General features: G+C 39.8%; 1 protein-coding gene across 8 annotated transcripts in view; it reads right to left on the reverse strand.

The window, feature by feature from the left end:
- The window catches only part of macf1a (microtubule actin crosslinking factor 1a), a 211,374-nt gene that overhangs the window by 123,847 nt on the left and 64,701 nt on the right, over positions 1–22,826 (reverse strand). For 7 of the 8 annotated variants that reach the window (XM_016675293.1, XM_016675287.1, XM_016675286.1 and 4 more), the window contains 4 exons: positions 13,047–13,108; positions 6,380–6,469; positions 4,370–4,447; positions 3,535–3,627 (listed from right to left, as the gene is read on the reverse strand). In XM_016675293.1, the coding sequence (XP_016530779.1) occupies positions 3,535–3,627; positions 4,370–4,447; positions 6,380–6,469; positions 13,047–13,108 (323 nt within the window). Of the gene's footprint in view, positions 1–3,534; positions 3,628–4,369; positions 4,448–6,379; positions 6,470–13,046; positions 13,109–15,605; positions 16,433–22,826 lie in introns of those variants that run through there. The other variant, XM_016675289.1, reaches the window with a different exon arrangement.

Raw genomic sequence — 22,826 nt, forward strand, 5'->3', positions numbered from 1 at the left:
AACTGAGGATAAATGTTTCAATCAATTAATGCACAATTATAGTAATGTGCAGTTCTGGAGCGGTTTGGCATAAAGCATCTTCATTAATCTGCTTTTTGAAACACCAGAGTAGAGCTGCAACTAAAAATTATTAATTGATTATTCACTGAAATTACAATTAATCAACTAATCGCATTAAAACTTTACATATTCCGAAGATTTTTTTATTGAACCATGTAAGCCTTTTTATGCTACATTAGAAATACATTAAAATATGCAAAAAAAGCATTTAATTTGATCCCCCTAAAATAAAATAAAAACATTTCCCCTAAAATGTGATAAGAGCATTCCTTTAGTGTTTTTTTTTAATCTTAAATGCAAAATGCATATATTTTTTGTACAGTTTTAGCTTAATTACTGCTCTAAGTGTGTTGTTCTTTTAGTAAGTAGCCTCTTTTAAGTCTGTATTCTGGAGTTAACAATTAATCAAATGCTAAAGTAGTTGAAGACTATTTCAATAACTTTTTAATCATTTCAGCCTTACACCAGACGACGTAAAACTGCATAATTAGGTTTTTGTGCTTGGAAACTGGAGTCATCTTAGTGTTTGAAGACAATATTTTGACAGTTTCAAACAATAAACCAGTATCTAAATTATTCCAGGATTTATGGCCATATAATCCATCTAAAATGGCCTGAGGCCGGACTCCATCCTCACACACGCCAGCTTTAATCCTCTGTAGGGTTCCCACCCACCATCAGCTCCATGATGTGATCCTGTGCTGAGTAAAGATGTGTAGAGAATGGATGTAGGGCAGGGAAAGAAGGTTTTTTGTTTTTTACAACTGGGAGCAGCTGATTAGCATGTCAAAACATCAAATAACACCTGAACTACAACTCCAAATCCCAGAGGAGCTGAGAAGGAGGATGCAGAGCGAGGAGGAGGAAGATGAAGCCATCTCTTCCATCCATCAGAACAGACGATATGGAGATCTACGGCAAACAGACTGGATGAACTTCAAAAGACTCCAGTCAGAATATTATTACTTCATTTAAAGCAACATGGCTGCAGGATCTAATTCCCTACTTCAATGTCTCTCTGCTTGGCTTTCCAAACATATTTTTCTTGTGCGTCTAACACTGATAGTAAATGCACACTTGCAGCTAAGAAACCTGAAGATCTTGATAGTTCTGCTAAAAAAAGGACCAAGGAATCAAACTGATTCATATTGGAGTGATTGGAGTCACTCCAATATGAGCACAGAAAGTGATAAACTTGTTATTTAAGCTCTATAAATGTAAACATTTTTATATTTTTTCAAATTTCCAGCTCCATAGGAACCAGACGGGATTGGTTAAATCATTTATATGTGGAACAGTAAAATCTTTATCCTATAATGCTGAAAAAAAGTTATTTTTATAACATTTGAGAGGCATAAAATAATAAAATATTTGTAATCTGATAGAAATTATGTTGTTTTCATAAATTAATTCCTTAACAATGGGGCTTGGAACATATTTCGTATATTTGCATTTTGTTTAGCTTGGTTTTAAACATCTAAAAAAATTTCCCCTCTGACACAAAAGCAAATGTCTTTAATGTATTTGAAATCATTTACAATAACATCCAGCTTAGCAGCTGATTGGAGAGATTTAATAACAAACAGCCTGACCGGCCAATCAGAGGCAGCCACAGGGCAGCAGGGCTGGAGGAGGCTGACATGCTCACCTAAATGGTGACACCTTGTGGCGATGCAGAGTAACTGCAGGATGAGTTGTATATAACAGGACAAACAGATCAAAACTACGATTTGGTTTCTGCTGAGGGTCCAGATGATGAAGGTTTCTATTCCAGGATTTGAACCAGCAACCTGAGCATGAGGTTGACTAAAACAACAAAAGTAGAGAATATTTCTTTGTAATGTTTTGGTTCTGAACAGAAAGGGTGAAACCTCTGAACTCGTCCTGTAATCCTCCATCATCACCATTAAGTCTCCTTTAATCTCTTCATCAAACTGCTGAGTCATGCCCCGGAGCAGCAGCTATACGGCGGTTTCCGTAGTAACCAGATGGCAGCATCACCTTGCCAAGTGTCGTATCACATGACCGAGAGTGATGATGAGTATCTGCAGTCATTTGCAGCGTCACAAAACGGCAGGGAAACGAGAAAAACCAGCGGAACCTCCAGACCAGCAGCAGCAGCAGCTTCACGCATCAATCACCTCGACCTCCAAGCAGCTGGAGCCCAAATCCAGAGCAGCGTCTGCTCTACATCTTTATTTTTAACTCTTCCTGTAGCTCTGATCAAGGCCTCCTCATCTCACCTGGAACCAGAACCAGAACCAGAACCAGAACCAGAACCCGGCAGATTTTACAGGAGAAATGAAGAAAGATCAGGGATTCTGCAGTTTTCACCAACGCAAATGTAAGACTTTTTAAAAACCTTATGACGTAAATTTAAAACCTGCATCTCCATTGAAAATTCTGAATGTCGTCCAGCCAACTGGAGATTCATTTTTAGAAACTCATGATAAAAGCAGAAATGTCGGACGCCATATTAGGGCAATTGTAGACAGTAAATTTCCTCTAAAAGTCTCAGAAATTTTCTAGAAAAATAAGGACATCTGAGTTTCAAAGTCTGACTTTTTACTAGCATTTTTTTTTTTACTTTTCAAACTCAAATTTCCTTATTTTGGCTTGAAAATTTCTAAGAATCTCAAGATTTCCGAGTTTTTTGGTAGCTATAATGCCCCCCTCTGCAGCATTATGAAAAAGCTAGCAAGTGCATATTAGCAGCTAGTTAGCGTTAGCCTCAACCGTCTCGAGTCAGAGCGTAATGCAGATGTCTGAGTGTGACTCAAAGTTTACCCCGACATAAAAGTCCCACAACAACAAAAATACATGCAATATTTGGGATTAAATAGTTCTGTCAAGACAAAATTTCCAACCTGTGATTAGTGTATCTAAGGCCAACTTACTTTTTTAAAATGTCCAACAATTATTGACTTGAATCAACCTCCTATATGTTGCTTAAAAGTTACGTGTAAGTTAGTTTTGTCTTATTTCAAGTGAACTGATGTTTCAACTATAAACAACATCAAAAATTCTTGGTAAGATTTTGTGTTTTTGCAGTGTGGGATGAAAAGGAACCGCTGCAGTTTTATTCAGTACAACATCACTGTCCAATCACACGTCTGACTGGAAGTCACATGTTTTCTCTGAAAGGAGCAGAAAAATCAGCAGCAGATGCCAGCGAATCGTTTCTTCCTCTCAACCAGATGACAAACACAGCGGGAAGCTCCTGCATCCAGAACCACCAACCAGCAGTAATATCTATATATAATAATTAGAAACTAATCAACTCCTAAATCCTCCAAACATCCAGACTTTCTTGCTGTTGTCATTCAGAAAACCATAAAAGATGATCACAGGCTGCAAGTCTGGCTGCATGAAATCTATTTCAGACTTTGACATTTTCCATCATGTTTCTCCAAAACACAGCATTTCATTCCAGAAATAAGATTTAACCAGAGGCTCCATGTTAGCAGCTCAGACCTGGAAGTGGAGGATGATGGTCCAGATGAGTCCCAACGTCAGCTTCGGGTTCCCATCAGTGATGTCATCGTTCCGGATATTCACCAGTTTGACCTAAAATACAACAAAAAAACAGATCAATAAAAAACAGAATGATATTCTGATTGAACCCTGGCAGTTCAAACTACTGGTTCTGATCCAACTGCTCTGATTATGCAAAACAAAACCAGCTATAATCAGAGGAAAAGAATAAAACTAAAGATGAGGGCTGCATCGACTGCAGATTTCTGACTGATCAGGATATTTACAAAGCAGCTCTTACTGTGTCTTTCCTTCAACAAATGACCTTTTTTTGCGTGGGTATGCTCCAGTTAATGATTAATCAATTACCAAATTAGTTTACGGTTATGTCGATAACCGATTAATCATAATTAATACAAATAATCGTTTCAGCCCCATCATGATATGGCCTACACCGTGACTCCCGGTGGGGTTAGATTTTTCCTGAGATGTTCAGGGTTGATTTTGTGTGCCAAATGTCCAAATTTCTTAAAGATTTTAAGCAAAAAGTAAATAAATAAACAGTGCTGGTTGTAAATTTCCTGCAGTGTTTTCCTTTTTGCAGCCAGTTTGTTTGACACATATAGTCCACCTTAACATTTTCTTCTGAAACCTTTCTGCAAACAGATTCAGCTAAATGATGCAAATGAGGAGGAAAATTTTAATGACAGTTAATCAAATTCATAATAACTAATGGCATGAATGAACCCCATAAGACTGGATTCTGAAACTGAATTCAAAGGTTTTATGTTTTTAGTAAATGTTGGCAAACAGCGGCCATGTTGAGAACCGTTACCTGTCTCTGTTTGAGGAAGTCCAACGCTATCTGGACATTCTGCAGTCGATGAAATCTCATCCGTCCTTTTTCTCTGGGCTGAAACGAAACAGACCACACATGAGAAAAAAAAAAAAAACATTTCAAAGTACAATTAAAGTGATTAAAGTCCATGCTATGGAGTCAAAACGATTAAACAATCCTCCAGGGGGCGCCGTCTTCACAACTGGCTGTTAAAAACTGGCTTTTAAACGGCAAACTTTCACTCTGTTCGCCTTCATCGTCTGTCGGCAAACTTTCCCATCATCCTGGATAAAGTGTTGGTTAAATTTTAGTTAAAGGAGAAAGAAGAAAATCACACAAACTTGAGAGGAGTGCAGGATGCAGATGTGAGTTCACTCAGGATTAATAAACAGGAAGAATAAGAGTAAAAATTTTGCTTTTTCTCCATTTTTGTTGAACATCATGATATTTTTGTTGATACAATTTGGTCAAATTTTATTTATTACATTTTTGTGCTGCTTTGTCAACTCTTATGTCATTTAATTAAATAGTTTTAGTTTTTCCAGTTTCATTTGTCTAATCTTGCCGTGTCATCTTAAACTGTTCATTTTGCTAATCTTATAAAAAATTTTTTGGCTCGTTTTAGAAATTTGAGGGCTAAAATGCAGATTAAAATGTTAATTATTAGTGTTTTGTATTTATGCCTTCATTCAGGAAGGTGACTGTATGTCTCTCTATGACATGAACATGATTTTCTCAGGAGGTCATCATTTTTAGAGGGGGCCATGGCCCCCCCGTATCCACCCCACGGAGCCGCCACTGTTCGTCATGTGATTCATGCAGATCTCAGTCATGTGCAGCCCGGTTTAGTTGGACCTGTGCCACGGCACGCTCATGCAAACCCACAGCTCCCCCTGCAGGGCGGAGGGTGGAACTGATCGGCACGTACTCCCTGAGCTCCTTCCTCATCCTCCTCTTCATCATCTTCCTCCTCCTCTCGTCTGAGCAAGATGAGAGGCGGCGCTCGAGAGACAATTGCCCTTTTAGGGGCGAAGCCACCCTTCTGTTGCTACGGTAACGGGAATGGAAATAAACAGAACAGAGGAAAGATGAAAGGTGCAACAGAAGATCTGATGACGGATTCTGACCTTGAGATCTCAGTTTGGGTCAGGAGATAAATCAGTTAATCAAATGTTTGGGTTTTGAAGATTTAAGTTTTAGAAAGTGATTTATTTATTATTATTTTGTGCACCAATGAACTCCTCTCGTTTCCCATAGTGCAGATTACAAGACTACAGTCGTAGTTAGAAGACAATAATAATAAAGTTGAAATAATGTAAGAACAATGTTATCGTATTACCAGAATAAAATCATAATATTTGGAAAATGAAGTAAATTTTTTTCTGAAAACTTCAATACAAAACCATAATAAAAACTTAAATGAGGAATGTTGATTTTATAAACAAGGTGAAACATCAGCATCAAATTATGTTATTTTGATGAAAAACCAGGCAGACTCAGGTGGTCACATCAGATCTCGAACTATCAAAGCTTTTTTCTATTAAAACAGATTTTTCTCCCTTATTGGTAAAGTTGCATCTTTATTCTGCTAATATTATGATCATTTTCTCATAATTAAACTAAAATCCTCACAGCCTGGCAGTAATACTCCATCATACAACTTACAGAAAGGATGACTGAAGTAAAAGTAGCTTCATGAATATATTTTCTGTCATTAGTACCTTCTGTTTAGAAAAAAAAAAAAGTTGTTAATGATGGATCTGATGCGGTGTTTTGTTTCTAAGCCACATCGCCCCGCCACTCTGATCTGAAACTGTCAGGTTCTGTTATGTGGATCCGTCCCTCAGGAGGAACACAGTCAGCAGTCAGTCCGTGTTCGTCTGCATGATTAAAACCAAGCCGTCACCCGTCCTGAACCAGCACCAAACTCATTTTCAAGCCACAGCTTTTCTCCAGCAGAGCCTTGCAGGAGCTAATAAGTAGAAAAATGAAGTTGTGTTTTCCTACCAGAGTGACTCCAGAGAGGACCTCCAGCAGGGAGATGAGGTTGTGTCCATCCCTCAGGTCCTCATACAGGTCTGTGATGTGCTTCCTCACCTGGGCGACAGAGACACAGAAAGGTTACTCGGCTATCTGAGCCGCCGCTGCTGGAGGCGGTTGCCATGCCAACAGATGAGGCACCAGCTGTGGCCTCTCGTCAATGTCAAACGGAGGGAGGAGGCGGCTTTTCACAGTGACTCAGCAGCTAAACCTGACCTAATTAAATAACGTTATAAGATATAAAAACAGAAACATCAAAGAAACAGAAAGGGCTAAACCGATTAATCATGATTCATCGACTATTCAAGTAATTGTCCACTAATTTAGAAATCAATTAATAGTTAACTGGAGAACCCAGACTCAAAAAAGGTCATTTGCTTAAACAAAAACTTAATTAGAGCAGTAATTAACCGACAGCTGTTCAAAGATATATACAGTCTGCATTTAAGATAAAAAAATCTTTGTCTGTAAATATCTAATAATTAATGACTGTTTAATAAAAAAAAATCACCAGATCAAGTCAAAGCATAAAAACCTGAACTTTTCACATCTTGATGTTTGAAGTATTTCTTAGCTGCAGATGCATCCTTCGACATAAATGATTCATCGCTCACAAAAGGAATGCTGTTATTACATTTTAGCCAATAAAATGTTTATTTTCTTATTAAAAAATAAATTGGATTGTTTATTTGCATTCTGTATATAGTTTCAATGCTGTACAAAATATGCTTACGTGGTTAAATGAAAAATCTGCAGAATATGCCTTTTTTACCTGATTAATCGATTAATCAGCAGAATAATTGATAGAATTACTGTTTAATTTTTAAAAAGTTTGAAGTTGGGAACTAGAAATTATCTGGAAAGAAGCATCAAGGCATAGAGAAAGTCTTGCAAACGCCAATGTTTTTATTTTCTAGTTTGTATTCAGCAGAGCAAGGAAGAAGTCTGGCTTTAAAACAATAACCTGCAATGCCTCACATGACCAGCAGAGGGCAGCAGATTCACAGGACAAAGTTTAAATGTTGCTCTGACATCATTATGTGATAAATATGATGAAGCAGCAGAAATGTTACAGGCTGATTCTCTTCTCTGCGTGTCATCATCATCATCATCATCATCTCTGTTTCTGTGGATCAGCTGCTTCTGGACTGGCTGTCAATTAGAGGGCAGGAAGAAGAGAAGCTGCCTGAAATGAGGAAACCTTGTTATCTAACTGGGTTTTACTGGGGCAGAGTGTCTGGTTTCCAGTCAAACTAACTGGGAGTTTTATTCAGGGTTCAAACCATTTTCAAACAGAGAAGTTCAAGCATTTTAAAGGCAAGTTTTTAAACTTTTCCAGCACGTTGGAGATAAAAGCAATACTACAAATGAACTAAAAAAAAATACTGTTTCAATTCACTATTATGGCGTATAAATAATATAGACACTACAGTAGGGACAAAGTGAACTAAAACATAACATTTTATGTTCTGAAATGTCTCTCCTACCCGACACAGCTGACTGGTCCGAGAACATAACACTAATATAACTAAGAATACCAAAGTTTCAATAATGCTGTATAAATATTATTGGAGGATCTGCAGCTAATTTAGCTACATTTAAATTATACAGATCAGTAAATCATTGATCCATTAGGAATAACAAATACGGTATATAATATATTCATTACATTGAAACAATCCAAACAAATCCGGTTAAAGTAAATTAACATCCTGCTTAAATTCTCACTACGTTTTCTGACATTTAGAAAATTAAAATCATTTTAGTTATTCTAAAATACCTAAAACAAGAAAAGTTGATTCTGATTTAACTTCAGAAAGAGAAGTTTTATTATTTAGTGTATAAAATATCTGTAAATAACATTTTCCAAATTTAGGCTTTTAATCAAATGTTAGCTTGAAGCTCAACATGTCATTATTTCATCCCTCCATCTGTCCTCTGCATTATTATTATTATTTCTATTATTATTATTATTATTATTAATGCACTGGGGCACAGACAGAACTTCCCTTCAAAATAAAAGCAGTATATTTGGCCTTTCATGTAGAATTCAGACATTTTTCATGTTTTAATTTGCTTTTTGTTGCCGTCTGAAGGTCAGGGTGCGACCTGAAGGTCAGGGTGTGACCTGAAGGTCATGAATGTCCCAGGTCTGGACATGGGTCTGCAGGAGCTGCAGCCTATCAGCTGAGAGGAAACGGTCAGCTAAGCTGATCAGGAAGGCCGGCTTGCCCTGGGACGACCTCTCAACCCACAGCGGGTTGCCGTGGGAGACGGCAACTGATCCCGACAAACCAAACAATGAACTTACTACTTTAGCTCAAGTACTGAATCAGATTGTTTACATTTCTGCAGCCGTTTTCTGCAAATTTCCGGGAAAATCTTTCAACTGACTTTCTGCACAAAAAGCTAAATTTAAAATGTATGCTTTATGCTCTGTGTATAAAACATACAAATTAGTTGACATAAGCAACTAATGTAGTGATCAATTAATCGTTACCAGGAGTATGCAGACTGAAAAATCCCATTTGCTGAAAGAATAGCACATTCAGGACAGAAATTATGATAAAACTGTTATAAATATAAACATTTTGAATTTAAAAAAAGTAAAACTCTCTCTTTAAATATGTTCAACCCAAAAATCCTCAAGTGGCAGTTTTAGTTTCACCTGGTTCATATTTTGATTAAAAAAATCTGGTATTAAACACTTTTTGATAACTGATTTTTAATTGGTTAATAAAAAAATAAACAGATCAGGTGTATTGATGCCAAACCAGCAGAAAGGGCTGAGCTTTTCTCATGTTGATGTTGGATGTATGCATTTAATCTGCAGACGGTTCCTTTGCTTTGAATAATTAAGTTTTCACTAAAGGAATTCTGTTGTTGGATTTTAGGCAATAAATGTTCATTTTCTTATTTTAAAATGTGATTTATTTATTAAATTACATATTTCTAATATTGTATAATAATCTGAAGTGATGAATGAAAGCTGTAGCTGTGTAGTACACATGGTAACATTTTAAAGATAGCCTTATTTAGAAATAAATAGTTGTCCTAAAAGCTGCGCCGTCCGGTCTGCAACATGGGCTCCCTGTTTAACACCCTGCAGGGTCAGAGTGGGTTCCTGCATGCCTGCAGGGTCAGAGTGGGTTCCTGCATGCCTGCAGGGTCAGAGTGGGTTCCTGCATGCCTGCAGGGTCAGAGTGGGTTCCTGCATGCCTGCAGGGTCAGAGTGGGTTCCTGCATGCCTGCAGGTAGCTGCTGTTTGTTCAGGCTCATGTCAGCGCTGTATAAACACACCTGTTGACTCCCTGCACACCTGAGCAGCCACAGCATTCCAGACTGCAGACACAAAGCAAACAGGAAACTGGGAGCAGTGATGTCATGCTGTGGGAAGCTGAGGACAGACACCACTCACTGCTTTGTTTTCTCTTTTCTTTCTCTGATTTTACTCCTTCAATATTTCTATGCTTTATGTCTGGATTTGTTTTTCCGTTCTTGCTGAGAAGCTGCTGGTTTCCGCTCTAAGAGCTGACAGATTAGAGCAACAAGCAGCAGAATGTACAGGATGTAAATATGATCAGCTTTAGGAATCAAACATTTTCTCACCACACTCTGAAAGAGGCGATAAAGAAACTTTAACATGATTCTTTTTGTTTGCTGCATCTTTAAACTGGCTGCACAGATAAACCTGCAATCGTTCTCTAGAAGTTCAGTTTTCTGCACCACAATGCCTTTAGTTTTATTTGTCACAGCTGCAAAGTTTGAATTAAATATCAGAAAAATCTCCAAACTAAGTTAGCAACAAACAATTACTTTAGTAATCAATTACTCGACTGATTATTCTGAAGACTGATCAGATTCTTCATTTAAAACCACTTGATCTTTTTTAATACAATATAATCAATACATTAAAAGATGCTAATACATTTATTTTTTATAGGAGAAAGTAAACATTTTATTGCCTAAAATGTAGTACTATTACTTTAGTGAACACTTGACCCTTCAGAGCAAAGGATTCATCTGCAACTAAGAAAATAATTTCAACAATATGAAAAGCTCAGGCCTTTCTGCTCGACTTGACATCAATACAGTGAAGGGCTCATCTGGTTTTCTGGGATTAACCAACTAATGGTTGGATTGCAAAATCTGCTTATTAGGAGATTTTTTTAAATCTGTCACTTGAGGAGTTTCGGGTAGAACAGATTTACAGACAAAGAAAGTTTATTTAAGTCTTAAATACAAAATGTTTTTATTTTATCTGCAGTGTTGGCTTGGTTTCTGCTCTGTTTATTTTTTTAAAGTCAGTTTACTCCAGTTAACGATTAATCAAATAATAAATTAGTTGACAATTATTATCGAGTTTCACAATTAATCAGATTAATTCAATTAATCGTTTCGGCCTTGTCCAAACTACTTAGTTTCTTAACAACCTGTGATTTTAGCTTTATTGAAAAACCTAATAAACTCAAAGCTTTTCAAAGTTGCTGTGACATGAATTCATAACCCGAGGCTGACGGAAGAATAAATCCAGAAATGAAGCTGATTTCTCTCTCATCTTCCATCCCTGACCCAGATTTCCAAACAGCGGTCCGTCCAGCTCTGCCAGCAGATTCTGGGTTGCGTTACAGGGCTGGACCGGCCCGCTGTGATGACAGTTGCTCCAGAGTTATGGGGTCAGACGGACGCGCCCTCATCGGGTCATGTGACAGAAATACCCAGAATTCTCCTGGCGCTGCTACACGTGAAGTGACTGGACTCAATGGAGAGACGGGAATGTTTGAGTTGAGGTGAAGGAACAAGGTAAATCACCTCCATGTTTCTTTTCAGTCATGATTACGAGTCTAAAATTTAAAAATAGAGGACGTTTTTTACGAGTGCATTCTGACCTTGTCAAAAAATGATCCCAAACTGATGATAAATGCAGGGTTTCCTCTGATTTTTTTAAAGTGGTGATAGTTAATTAACTACGTTACTGTGGTTCAAATAAAACATACGTTAACTTCAGGGTCATTTTCACAGGCCTCAACTAAACATGCATTCAACGTAACCTTCCTTATTTTACTTCTTTCCCTTTGCTTCTGACTATCCCGTCTAGTTTTTCTTCAGTCCTGAAAGTGGTGCAGCAAACGGTAACCAGCTGCAGCCAAGCAGGCAGGAGCCGTCTGTTTTTCAAAATAAAGTACATTTTAACGCGTCATCATATTTAAATTCATTTCAAACTTTGATTATGGTTAAAACAGCTGTTCAAATATAGGCTATGTCATATATGTCTATTTTTGTATCTTACAAAGAGTTTTACAGAGTTTTAACATCCATTAAAAAAAAAGGACTTTATTCTGAAGGTGGCTTTAATTTCCCTGTAGCAGTGCGGCACAATCAGTTACATGTAGAGGAAACCCTGGAATAATTTTTCCATATTTATCTCTAGTTAAAGGAAAAACTTGAAGATGAGCAACAACCAACTAACCCTGATAAACGGTTTGCTTACAGTCCAGCAGTAATAATTCAGATTTCAACTCAGTGTCACTGGACGTCGCCATGGATGTTGCTGTGTTTAAATACATGTTTTAATGCGACGTGCTCATGAAGTCGGTCGCTCCTGTTTTTGTCTCATGTCTCTATTGGGTTTGATGCAACCACATAATGAGACATAAGCAACGACACCACATGCATGGCTTATTTATCAGCAGTTTTACATCAACAGCTGAATTCTTCCAGGTCATGAACTTTGCAGGGTTTTGTGATAATCCATCATTTGTCATAGTCGGCTGTCAGATGGCTATCATCCTATCAAATGGAGACAAAATATTCCTGGCGCCGTCCTAAAAGGAAAGCTACGTTTTCCTTTGATAAGGAATGTCTCCTTCAAGCAAAACAAGCGTGAGAGTCTAGTCCTAGTGGGAGAAATGTCTCTGGGTCTGCCTGTAACCGCTAACATCTGATGCCTCTCCATTTCTGTTCACATGTCGTGACAAAGGAAGTTGCTCTCAGTGTCCTCTTCTGAGGTTTTCGTGTTGCTTCCTTCAGTGGTTCATGAAGCAGCGCCCCCTCAGGCCAGGAGGGGAACAGGGTTATCAGAGAGTTTGAATTGTTTTTAACAGTGTGGTGTGAAAGAAAACCACAGGAGCTGAAAATTAAAAATATTGCAGTTTTGTTCCCCAATCAAAACAAAACTGAAAGACTATCAGGTGGGAAAACATCCTCGGTGAGCAAAGGTCAAGGCAGGACAGTTAGAAAGAGACCCGTCTGTGGATCTACTCTAAAATCATGATGATGGGTTAGCACACAACCGCTAACCCTAACTCTGCTGAAACTCAGGCTAAACCTCAAAAAACGCAACTTATCTGATAGAAAATGACTGAAAAAGAAATAAATCACTGTGTTGCAATGATCTAGTCAAAGTCCGGACGTTAAACTGAGAGAGGGCAGTAAATGTAAAAGAAGGGGACGAAGGGTTCATACCTGAGGTACACCACATGTAATAACTGATGCCTAAAGTTCTGTTCAGCCCGACCCGTAGTGCAGCAGAAAGACGCCTTTAGAAAGTAGCTCAGATTTATTTCTGACCCTAAAAACTGAAATCAAAATTTAAAATCCACCCAAGCGACCAGCTGAGCTCATTAGAACCTACCTTAATGAGATGCTTGTTGACCCACTTGGTGAAGGTTTTCTTCTGCACCCGGTCCCGCTCATCTGAGAGAGAAACACAGGATGGAGGGTAATTAATTACATCATCAAATACAGAAAAACAAGATTTACAGCTACAGTTCAGACATTTACAATGCGTAACCGTGCCAACAGTATATCGTTTTTAGATTTTAGAGGAGCTGATTAGTATCACAAAAGCTCAAACAACGTCTGAACTGTGACCCCAGATCCCAGAGGAGTTTAATAGAGAAGGAGGAAGTTAAATCATCTCTTCCATCCATCATAATGGGAAACAGGAAATATTTAAAAATAAATAGATGAACTTTAAGTCCCTAAAAAAACCCAGTCAGATTATTCCATGTCACTCAGAGGAGGATGGCTGCAGGATCTTATCCTCTACTTCAAACTCCCTCTGATTTGCTTTCTAACCACTGGACATACAAAGACTTAAAGAAGCATCAAAAGCAAATGAGGTGGATCAGCAGAGCTAAACAACTGATGGTGTTATCCAGGACATGTTACTGTGGATTATTGGATGTCGAGCTGTTAGCTTTCCATAAACAGACTTGAGACTGTCGCATAGCAAAAGTCTTCAGTCAGAGGCCTCTTCAGATTGGTTGCAAGACTGGCTGCTACTGGAGATCTTTCCTGCCCCCACAGCGACTCTGAAGACACCTGTATGAAACGAGCTACGACCTTTTATTTCCTTTTGGGGTAAATAAAGAATGTTTGAAATGTTGAGCTGTGCAAAAGTCTTAGTCCAGAAGTGATGTGTTTAAACGTAGCCAGACGGTCTGGTAAAAGTGTTCCTGATGAACTGTTTTTTAACTCAGTTTGAGTCAAACGCCTGACAATTTTCAGATAAAATATTTCCTTTTGGTTGTTAAGGTAAAAAAATAAATAACTCTTAAACTAAAGAAAGGAAACTGCAGTGCTGAACTGATTTTAACTTGACTGACATAGTTAAACATACTTAGAGAACCAAAGAGCTGAAAATTCTCCCAGTTCCAATTGTTATGGTTAACTTGTCTCCTCACCTGGTTATAAAAACCAGGATTAATGTTTTGTTCAGATCCAGAGTGATTCATGTTCCCAATTTATCCGTTTTTGGCAAAAAACAGAAGAGTGATTTTAGCTGGCCTTCTGTTTTATATGTTTCCACAACTTTTCTGATTGTAAGGCGTTTTACTTGCACTACATCAAACTCAAACCTTAAAAAAAATCCCAGTTTTTCTGTTGCTGGTTGAGGTTAACTCCAGGCTCTCGTCTCCACCCAGACGGAGGCCAGAGTGAGGTAGCAGAGCCAGGAATAGAGGCTGATGTTTAGCCACTGTTTTGTCATCTTTCCTCTGCTCATATCCGTCTCCACTTGCCAACCCTCCAAATACCATTTATAATTAAAAAAAGCTTGAAGAGGTGCAAAAATGATGAGATTAAATAATGAAGATTGAGTCTGATGGATGGTTTTTCCCTCCAGTCATTTCAGCAGATCTGTTTCCAGCCAATCAGCTGCCTGCTGTGTACAGTTGCCATGGTGAGGAGACCATCACTTCCTCCTTGAAACATCTTGTCTTTCTCCTTCACACCAACAGGGAAAACACACAAATATTTGCTCAACACAGCCAACGACTTCATCTGTCGAGCTCCAAAAGCTGGAATCGTTTCCAGAAATCAGAAACGGACCGTGCAGCACGAACACGCACCGACAGAGCGCAGAGCGGTTTACTCAGAGGGGAAGAGCAAATATTTCAACACGCTCTTGCAAAATGTGCTCAGCCCTGTAACACGCCTCGATTCCCAAACCTGTCGGTCAAGCTGAGTCAGTTCAGCAGGAGGAAACACTTCAGATTCACATGCTGAACAAGTCAAAACTTCTGCTCCAATCAGGGGTTAGAAAACAGCTGATTAGGGTTAGAAACCATCAGATCAGCTCTAAAAACCATCAGATCAGCTCTAAAAACCATCAGATCAGCTTTATAATCCATCAGATCAGCTTTATAAACCACCAGATCAGGGCTAACTATTAGTTTGGGGCTAGAAGCCATCATGCTGGGGTTAAAAACCGTAAGTATGAGGGTAAAGCAACAATCAAATCAGGGTTAAAAACCTTTAGATAAGGGTTGAATATCATCAATTTGGGTTTAGAAATCATCAGATCAGGGCTAGTAACCATTAATTCAGATCCAGTTACTATCAGCGTGAGGCTAGAAACCATCATATCAGAGCGAGAGACCATCTATTTAGGGGTAAAAACAATCAGATCAGGTTTAGAAACTTTCAGACGAGTTAAAACCATCAGAAACCAGAAACCATTGAACGAGGGTAGAGATAATTTGATCAGGTTTATCTAAAGATGAGAGGGGGACATGAGTGTCAGCCTCTGATTCATCCACACAGCAGAGCTTTGTTGGCATGAACACACCCACCTCACGCGGTGGAACCACAACAACACACACTCCCAGAGCCGCCGTGATTGCTCCAGATCGGCTCAGACACATGGAGCCGCTCTGCAAACAGACACACGCCGCAGGAACGCACTGACCTGCACAGCACATGAGCGAGTACAGGTGAGCGTTCAGGTGGCTCTCGCTCCTGTAGTCGGTCCACATGCTGCCCGGCCCGGATCGGATCAGGCTCTCCGCTGCAGCATAATCCACAGCAGGAGTCGGATAATTATAGCAGCCAGACGTCAGGGTGAAGTGAAGGCAGGTAGGACCAGTTTGAAGGAATGCCGCCTCTCCTCTTCCTCTGTTGCGGTTTGATCCGTCAGTTCTCAGCCGTCCTGGATCCCTGTGGCAGCCGCCATGCCGACCTGTCCGGCTTGTCGCCGTTTTCTGCCCCTTCACGGTTCCAGCAGCAGTTGCTGTCCCACGTGTGAGTGTCAAAGTAAGGAGAGGCTCCTCCCCCGGTAAAGCCCCCACAGCGGCTCTACTTCCTCACCGCTCTGACACTTGCTCTCCGTCTATCTTTGCTCCGCTTTCTTGCTGTCAAATCCCTTCTGTTTCTGCACTTGTTGCCCAGAAAGCTTCCCGCTTTTCCAGTAAATCCACATTTTCACATCAGGGGGTTTGAAGTGAGACCAAACAGATGATGTAATCCTCCTCAGATCAGGCGCTCAAATGAACGGCTTCCTCGCTCTGCAACACAAACTCCTCCTAATAGAGCTGACACAATCCAGACTCAGATCATTTGCTTTCCTTCGTTTCCTTTACAGCTGCTGGTTTTCACATCTCTGAAGGTCCTGAAGCGTTTCTTCTGGGGTTATCTCTGTGGTTTCTGAGGGGAAAAGCCTGTAATCTGAGACGGACTTCGTCCTTATCATGAGTTAATCAAAGCTGGAGAGGACACAGGTTCAGCTCATCCCCCCCCCCAAAAAATGAAGAGGTCCTAGAAAGTAGGTTTGTTGTCTATAAAAGCTGATTTTTAAATAATGTCCTGATTTTCCCAGCAGATTGGATTTGGTCCAGGCAAAGCAACAGCTGACCAGGTCAGACAACACCACCTTCCTCTCCAAGCTTTCCTTTCTTCCAGGTGATCTCTGTATTCCTGCCTGAGTGAATCCTTTCCCGTCTCCTAGGGACTAAAAATACCCGGCGGCGCTAACGCCTCTAATACTTCGGGACGCGCTCATCCCTCTCTCCCTCCTTCGCTTCCAGTTTTCACCTCTAATCTCCCTCCGTCATCTTCCCGTCTGTGATTAGATTACCAATCTGAGTGGGAGGGATGTTCAGAGTGCTAGTCAGAGCAGGACAGGACAATGAATCAATAATAATATATAATATTATAGACATGCGATGTCAGTAGAAAATTTGTCCAATAATTCAATAATTTCAATAACATCTGATCCAGAACTGCATAGCATGCTGGGAGATGTAGGCAGAGGAAAACCCTCTAACTCAACTCACTCACTCTCTCTCTTTGGTTGCCTAGCAACAATCTGTAGAGTAACTTGCGCAGCAGCAGTTTTAAAGTTTCACCACCATGCCTCATAACTGCTTAAAACGGTGCGGAGTGAAAGCTGGATAAACAGGAAAGCTCATCCCACCAGGTAGGCTGTATTTCAGATATTTAAACAATAAATTAATTAGTAATTATCAATATATTGTGATAAAGTTTTCAGCCAAATCGCCAAGCCGTAGCTGCAACTGAAGATTATTTTTTCCGATCGTTTGGAAGCAGAAGTTATCACTCGGGAGAAGCGGCTTCTTGTCCATTGCTGTTAGCAGATGTCGTCAGAAACACGTAAACAGAAAGACCCAGCAGACAGGAAGGCCCAAGAAACATTATAAATTGATCTTACATCCCTATATATTACAGTTTTAAACACAAATCAGAATGAACTAAAATCAGCATAAACAGGTAAAAACTTTCCGTAAAACAAATGTGGTCTCTGTTAGGGTGAGGATGCTCGGTCAGCTTATTGTTAGACGTTGGGGCCAAATGTTTTAGGGTGAGGATGCTCGGTCAGCTTATTGTTAGACGTTGGGGCCAAATGTTTCCAAGAGTTTGACACTTGAAATTTTCTTAGAATTTCTGTCTTTACATGAATTGAAAATCTGATAACATTAACTGAATAAGTTTCAACTGAATAAGGGCTTTAATTGGCTAAATATATATAAATACATATATTAATCAGCTGAACCCTGAATGACTGTTACTCAGCACAGTAATTTCAAAGAAAGTGTAAACCATTTACCACAACATGAGCCAGCAGCGCGTAACGCTCCACACCCTGACACGCTCGCCAGCCAGGTTTCATTTCCTGTGATGCGTAAAATAAGACCAGAACCACACCAGAATGAAACCCCAGCTCATCCAGAACACTGAGCCCAAAACCCAACATCTGCAACCCCCAGCAACGCCTCAAAAACCAAACAGAAATCCTCCTTGGTTAAAAGATTTATACATGAGACCAGGGAGTTTTAGTTCCAACCATGATGTAGCTGCTTCTTTACAACATAATCCTGGTACATTAATGAAATGTTTTGATTGCTGTAGGATGAAAATGATCACACAGCTGCTTAATGATGTGCTAATTAGCCAGATGGTACAGCTGCTGATCAGGTCAACACAGATGATTCCAGTACCGTTTCCTGCCAAGCCTCCATCGTTTACTGGGATCCATTTCAGCAGCACCCAGAACTTTCTATAGAAGGTTTCTGAAGATTAGAACAAAATATTCACTAGATGAGGTGGAAGTAAAAATATCTACAGAGGTCAGAGATGGAAAAACCAGAGAGAGAGAGAAAGAGAGAGAGAGAGAGAGAGAGAGAGAGAGAGAGAGAGAGAGATGGATGGATGGATAGAGGGTTGGAGGGATGGATGGACGGATAAAATTACAGAAGGATGTATGAAATGAAGGATAAAATGATGGATGATGTTTTATTCAGTGGACCGACCAGTGAATAAAGTTTGTAACGGTAAATATTTTTCCTCTGTTGTTCTTCCATAGGTTTGGCCCCGCCTCCTTCCTCCAGCTGGTTTCTTCTCATTAAACAGTTTCAGTAAACAGAAAATCTGATCTGATCCAATCTGATGAGCTGCCATCAGGTCTGGACCCGTCCTCTCTGACCGCCACCTCCTCCTGTCCCTGCAGCACCCACTGCCCTGATTACCGATCAGAATTATTGATCCGGCTCGTTGCGTCACCTCGGGTCTCCCTTTGGTGCCGAACCAGAGCCCAGAGCCAAAATGTCTCATCTGATTGCACTTTGACTCTCGTCCTCCAGCAGTTCTTCTGTTATCTTTAACAAGCAGCTAAAGGTCCAACAGAACCAGTTCTGATCCCCCAGAAACTCACAGAGTGAATATGGTTTCTATGGTTACATAATGACGAGAAATTTAAAGCAGCTTTAGGTCCGGTTCTGTGTCACAGAGAAGACGACACTCAAAAACTTGAGATCAATCTAAAATTTTCTGATTTTTCTTTCTATCTACAAGGGCCTTTATTTCTGAGCTTCTTTCATTTATCATGCAGTCTAATTTAATGCTTACTGAAAACCAGTACAAGGAATTATTTATGTAAACAAGCTTCTACATCTTGTTAAAAAGTTACTCTATGTTAGTTTGTCTTATTTTCACTAGAAACTAGATACAAAAACTTGGCAGGACTTTGTATCTTTGCAGTGTGGAAATAAAGCCGTTTCTCCTGCAGGAGCAAAGAGGAGATCCTGCAGCACAAGCCCATAAAAGGAGAAGAACAAACACCAGATCCAAACAGAACCGGAGCGGATCACATGGACCGGGTCAGAAATAACCGATAATGAACGAAAAATGTCTGAAGCACAAAGGAGTGACGGAGCAGAAAGGGGCGGAGCCTCAACAGGAAGCACATGGAACTAAAGAAGACAACGCCGTAAAAAAGAGTTTGGACTTTACCCGGCTCGGTTCTGGTGGTCCGGCGGCGGCAGCAGAACCAGAACCCAGCTGCGGTGATTAAGTGAATGGTCACCACCAGGATTGGGGTCAGAACCGCCGGGTCCGATAGGTAATCCATGTAATCGATCAAAGTTTTCAGTCCCTCCGTTCTGACCTGTGTCTTCCCCTCAGCATCTCTCAGCTCCTGCACAACTTCTGGGTCGCTCTTGTGGTTCTGATCCCCCCATGCTCTCTCTCTCTTTTTCTCTCCCTCTCTCCGCCCCCCCACTCGGTTTCTCTCTGGCTCAGATTCCGATCCTCTGAAGCAAACGGCTCGACTGAAGCCGTTACTCACCGTTAGAGAAAGGAAATGTAACGGAAATTTGAGCCCAACATGTGTGTGTGGTTGCTAGACATGCTGAAGGAAACACACACACACACACACACACACACACACACAACTTACTTCCTGTGTGTGCCAATATGATGAGTTATTAAAAAGAGGATGATGGGGGGGAGGGCACCGTGTTTACCTGTGTTGCTATGGCCGAGTGATGCATCCCATCTGTGAAGCTATCTTTGCAGACTGTGTGCTGCATGGAGGCCGACGTGATTCAGCGTGATTCAGGCTGGGCAGCCATGAGGTCCTACAGCTGCTGAATGTGTGTGTGTGTGCGCGCGCGTGCGTGTGTGTATGAATATCTTACCCTAGCAACCGACAGACAAAACAAAACACAGACGAGATAAATCTAAAAACAATCAGCTCTGCTGCAGATTAACTCTCAGTCTAACATCGACTCAAAGATTTAAACTTTTTTTTAAGGTAGAAACTGATTATAACCTGGAGGCAGAAATTAGTTTTCTTCCTGTTTTGCCTTTTCTAATCGCCATAATTACATATTATGATGTCATGGAGTTGGTTGGTACTTTCCATCACTCTGGCTCATCCAATTCACTACAACAGAAATACATTACCCAGAATCATTAATTAAATGATTTAATCATAATTAAATCAAAGCTGAAACTGGTTTCTTTGGACAAATTACATCAGCTTTATTTGAAACATCAGTTTCCTAAACTCAAAGCTAAATCTGTAAAACAAAGATGTTTCTGAACTTTGGAGTTTTTATATCGTATGAAACAAAAAGAAAAACAGAAATTTTAAGACTTTCTGTGACATTTTAGATCCACTTTAAGGGTTTAACAAGTAGTTTATTCTAACAAAGTCTATAAGATTTTTTATAATAGTTTATATTACAGACCATGTTCACTCAGTGAGTTTGATGTTCAAAATTGTGTTCAAAGACAAACCGTGAAAACTGCTGCATTCTTGAATTCTTAATGTCTATTTTTGCCATAAGTTTAACAACAAATCAATCAGAAGACATAGTATGTTTACATCAGTCGGCAGGTTTCTGCTGAATTATGGCATCTGCTGCAATATTTATTTCAAAATAAGAAAGATAAATCATAGATTGGTAGCTCTCTTCACACACAGCACAGAGAGACACCACTAAAATCTGCTATCAAGTATCTGATAGCAGGTAGTGAACAGAAATGAGATAAAATCCTCATCCTAAAAAGCAAAACCCTGCAGCCAATCACAGCGAGTTAAGCTATAGAAAGGAAGCTACAATTAAAAGTCTTTTCCTTCTTCTACACAAGTCATTTTCATTTAATTTTTACAAATTCACAAAGAGAAGTCAGATACATTTCCTTTCTCCATAAAATCATTGCATCAAATACATTAAAATCATATTAAAACACTAATTTAGAGGCAGTAGGGGAGAATTTAGGGGATGAAGTTCCAGTTGTCGCCACAATGGGGCAGTAGAGACCAGCCTTTCAGAGTTTTTTTTTTTGCATGAATTCAAAACATTTCCAGTTCATTGGTGACATTCATCTTTAAAACTGTAAATATAATTATTTCTGTTTGTCTCTACTTTCTCTTATTTCTGAAAATCTCCAGAAACACATAAAAACAGTTCTGCTTTGCCTTCATGCCGTTTCCACTCATTTTGTGTGATTCTGTTTCCATGTGTTCATGTGGCTGTCAGCTCTCAGGTCAGAGGTCACATCAGCAGTAAAAAGCATGCAGCTCTGCAGCGTCGAGGGGAGATGTGAGGCAGAATAGAAACGGCTGGATGAAGAAAGTTTTTATGAACCGTTTTTATATTAGATGACTGAAAAAAAAATCCAGAAAAATCTCCATCAGAATCTCCCCTCCCCCCCGGTCCGACTCAAAGCCACGAGTCAGCAACATTTCCCTCAGCAAGGTCATCCAAACACCGGCAGGAACAGAAGCACACACACTTCATACAAACACACAGAATGATAAAAAGGCTGCAAACAAATTCCTCAGCTCTATCAGAGAGAGATGGCCATAAAAACGGCTTTGCATGGAAATACGTCCACGCCTCGGCACGTCGCGAGGCGTTTAGAGCCGATTCCAACTGAGACGCTGGAAACGAAGCGACTCGATCAGGTTTTAATCTGAATGTGACGAGTGTGAGTCGCTGCTGATGTTGTGAAAAATGAAGGGCAGAGGCGAGGAAGAGGAAGATGTCAGTGATGCATCCTGTAACCTTGGATGTTCATCACTCCGACATTAATTACAGCTCTGAAACGTGAGGCATTCAGGAGAATCAGGAAGAACGACGCTTTAATATTTTGGTTTATTTAACGAGGAAGAGAAGAAGCACTGAAAAGATGCAAAAAAAAAAAAAAAAAAAAAGGTTATTTTTTTACTTCTGGGACAATAAAATGTCCCAGAGGTTAAAAAATGAGCGATAAACGATAATGTTGTTTTGAGACCATTTTCATGTCATACAACGTTAATAATGGCATAAAAATGCAAGAACATATTCTCAAAGATCAACAAACTTTAAATTCTAATGAACATTTAACACTGGAACTGGAAGATATTTTAAATATGCGAAATAAATAAAATAAAACAACAAATGAAATGAATTATCAAGTCTCTAGACACAAAATTGTCCATCAGAAAAAGTTTAGTTGAGGCCAGGAATAAAATTCATGCCGTTTCCTTGCAGCTGTGTGACCTGCAGAGTTCAACTCTTCCTGTATGGAAACTGAGCCGGGCCCTGGGGCCCCGACCCGCCATTCTGGGGCCCGACCGCTCAGGAACAAACCGCATCAGCAGACGCACCTGAACGCCTCTCCATCCTTAAAGAGACAGACTGACCTGAAGCTGGCGTGAACAGGCTGCAGTTCTGCACTCTGCCTTTGGGGGGCAGAGTGGGACCGGTTTCACACTGCTGCAGTTAACTTTCTAACATCTTATTCAGCAGTAAACGCAGCTCAGTTTGACAGCAGGAAACTTTTCACCAAACCAACACGAAACCAAAACATCAAAAATGAGGAACAAATGAGGATAAATTTATAT

This window comes from Poecilia formosa, unplaced genomic scaffold, assembly GCF_000485575.1.
Source record: "Poecilia formosa unplaced genomic scaffold, Poecilia_formosa-5.1.2 Scaffold112, whole genome shotgun sequence".
Lineage (NCBI taxonomy): Eukaryota > Metazoa > Chordata > Actinopteri > Cyprinodontiformes > Poeciliidae > Poecilia > Poecilia formosa.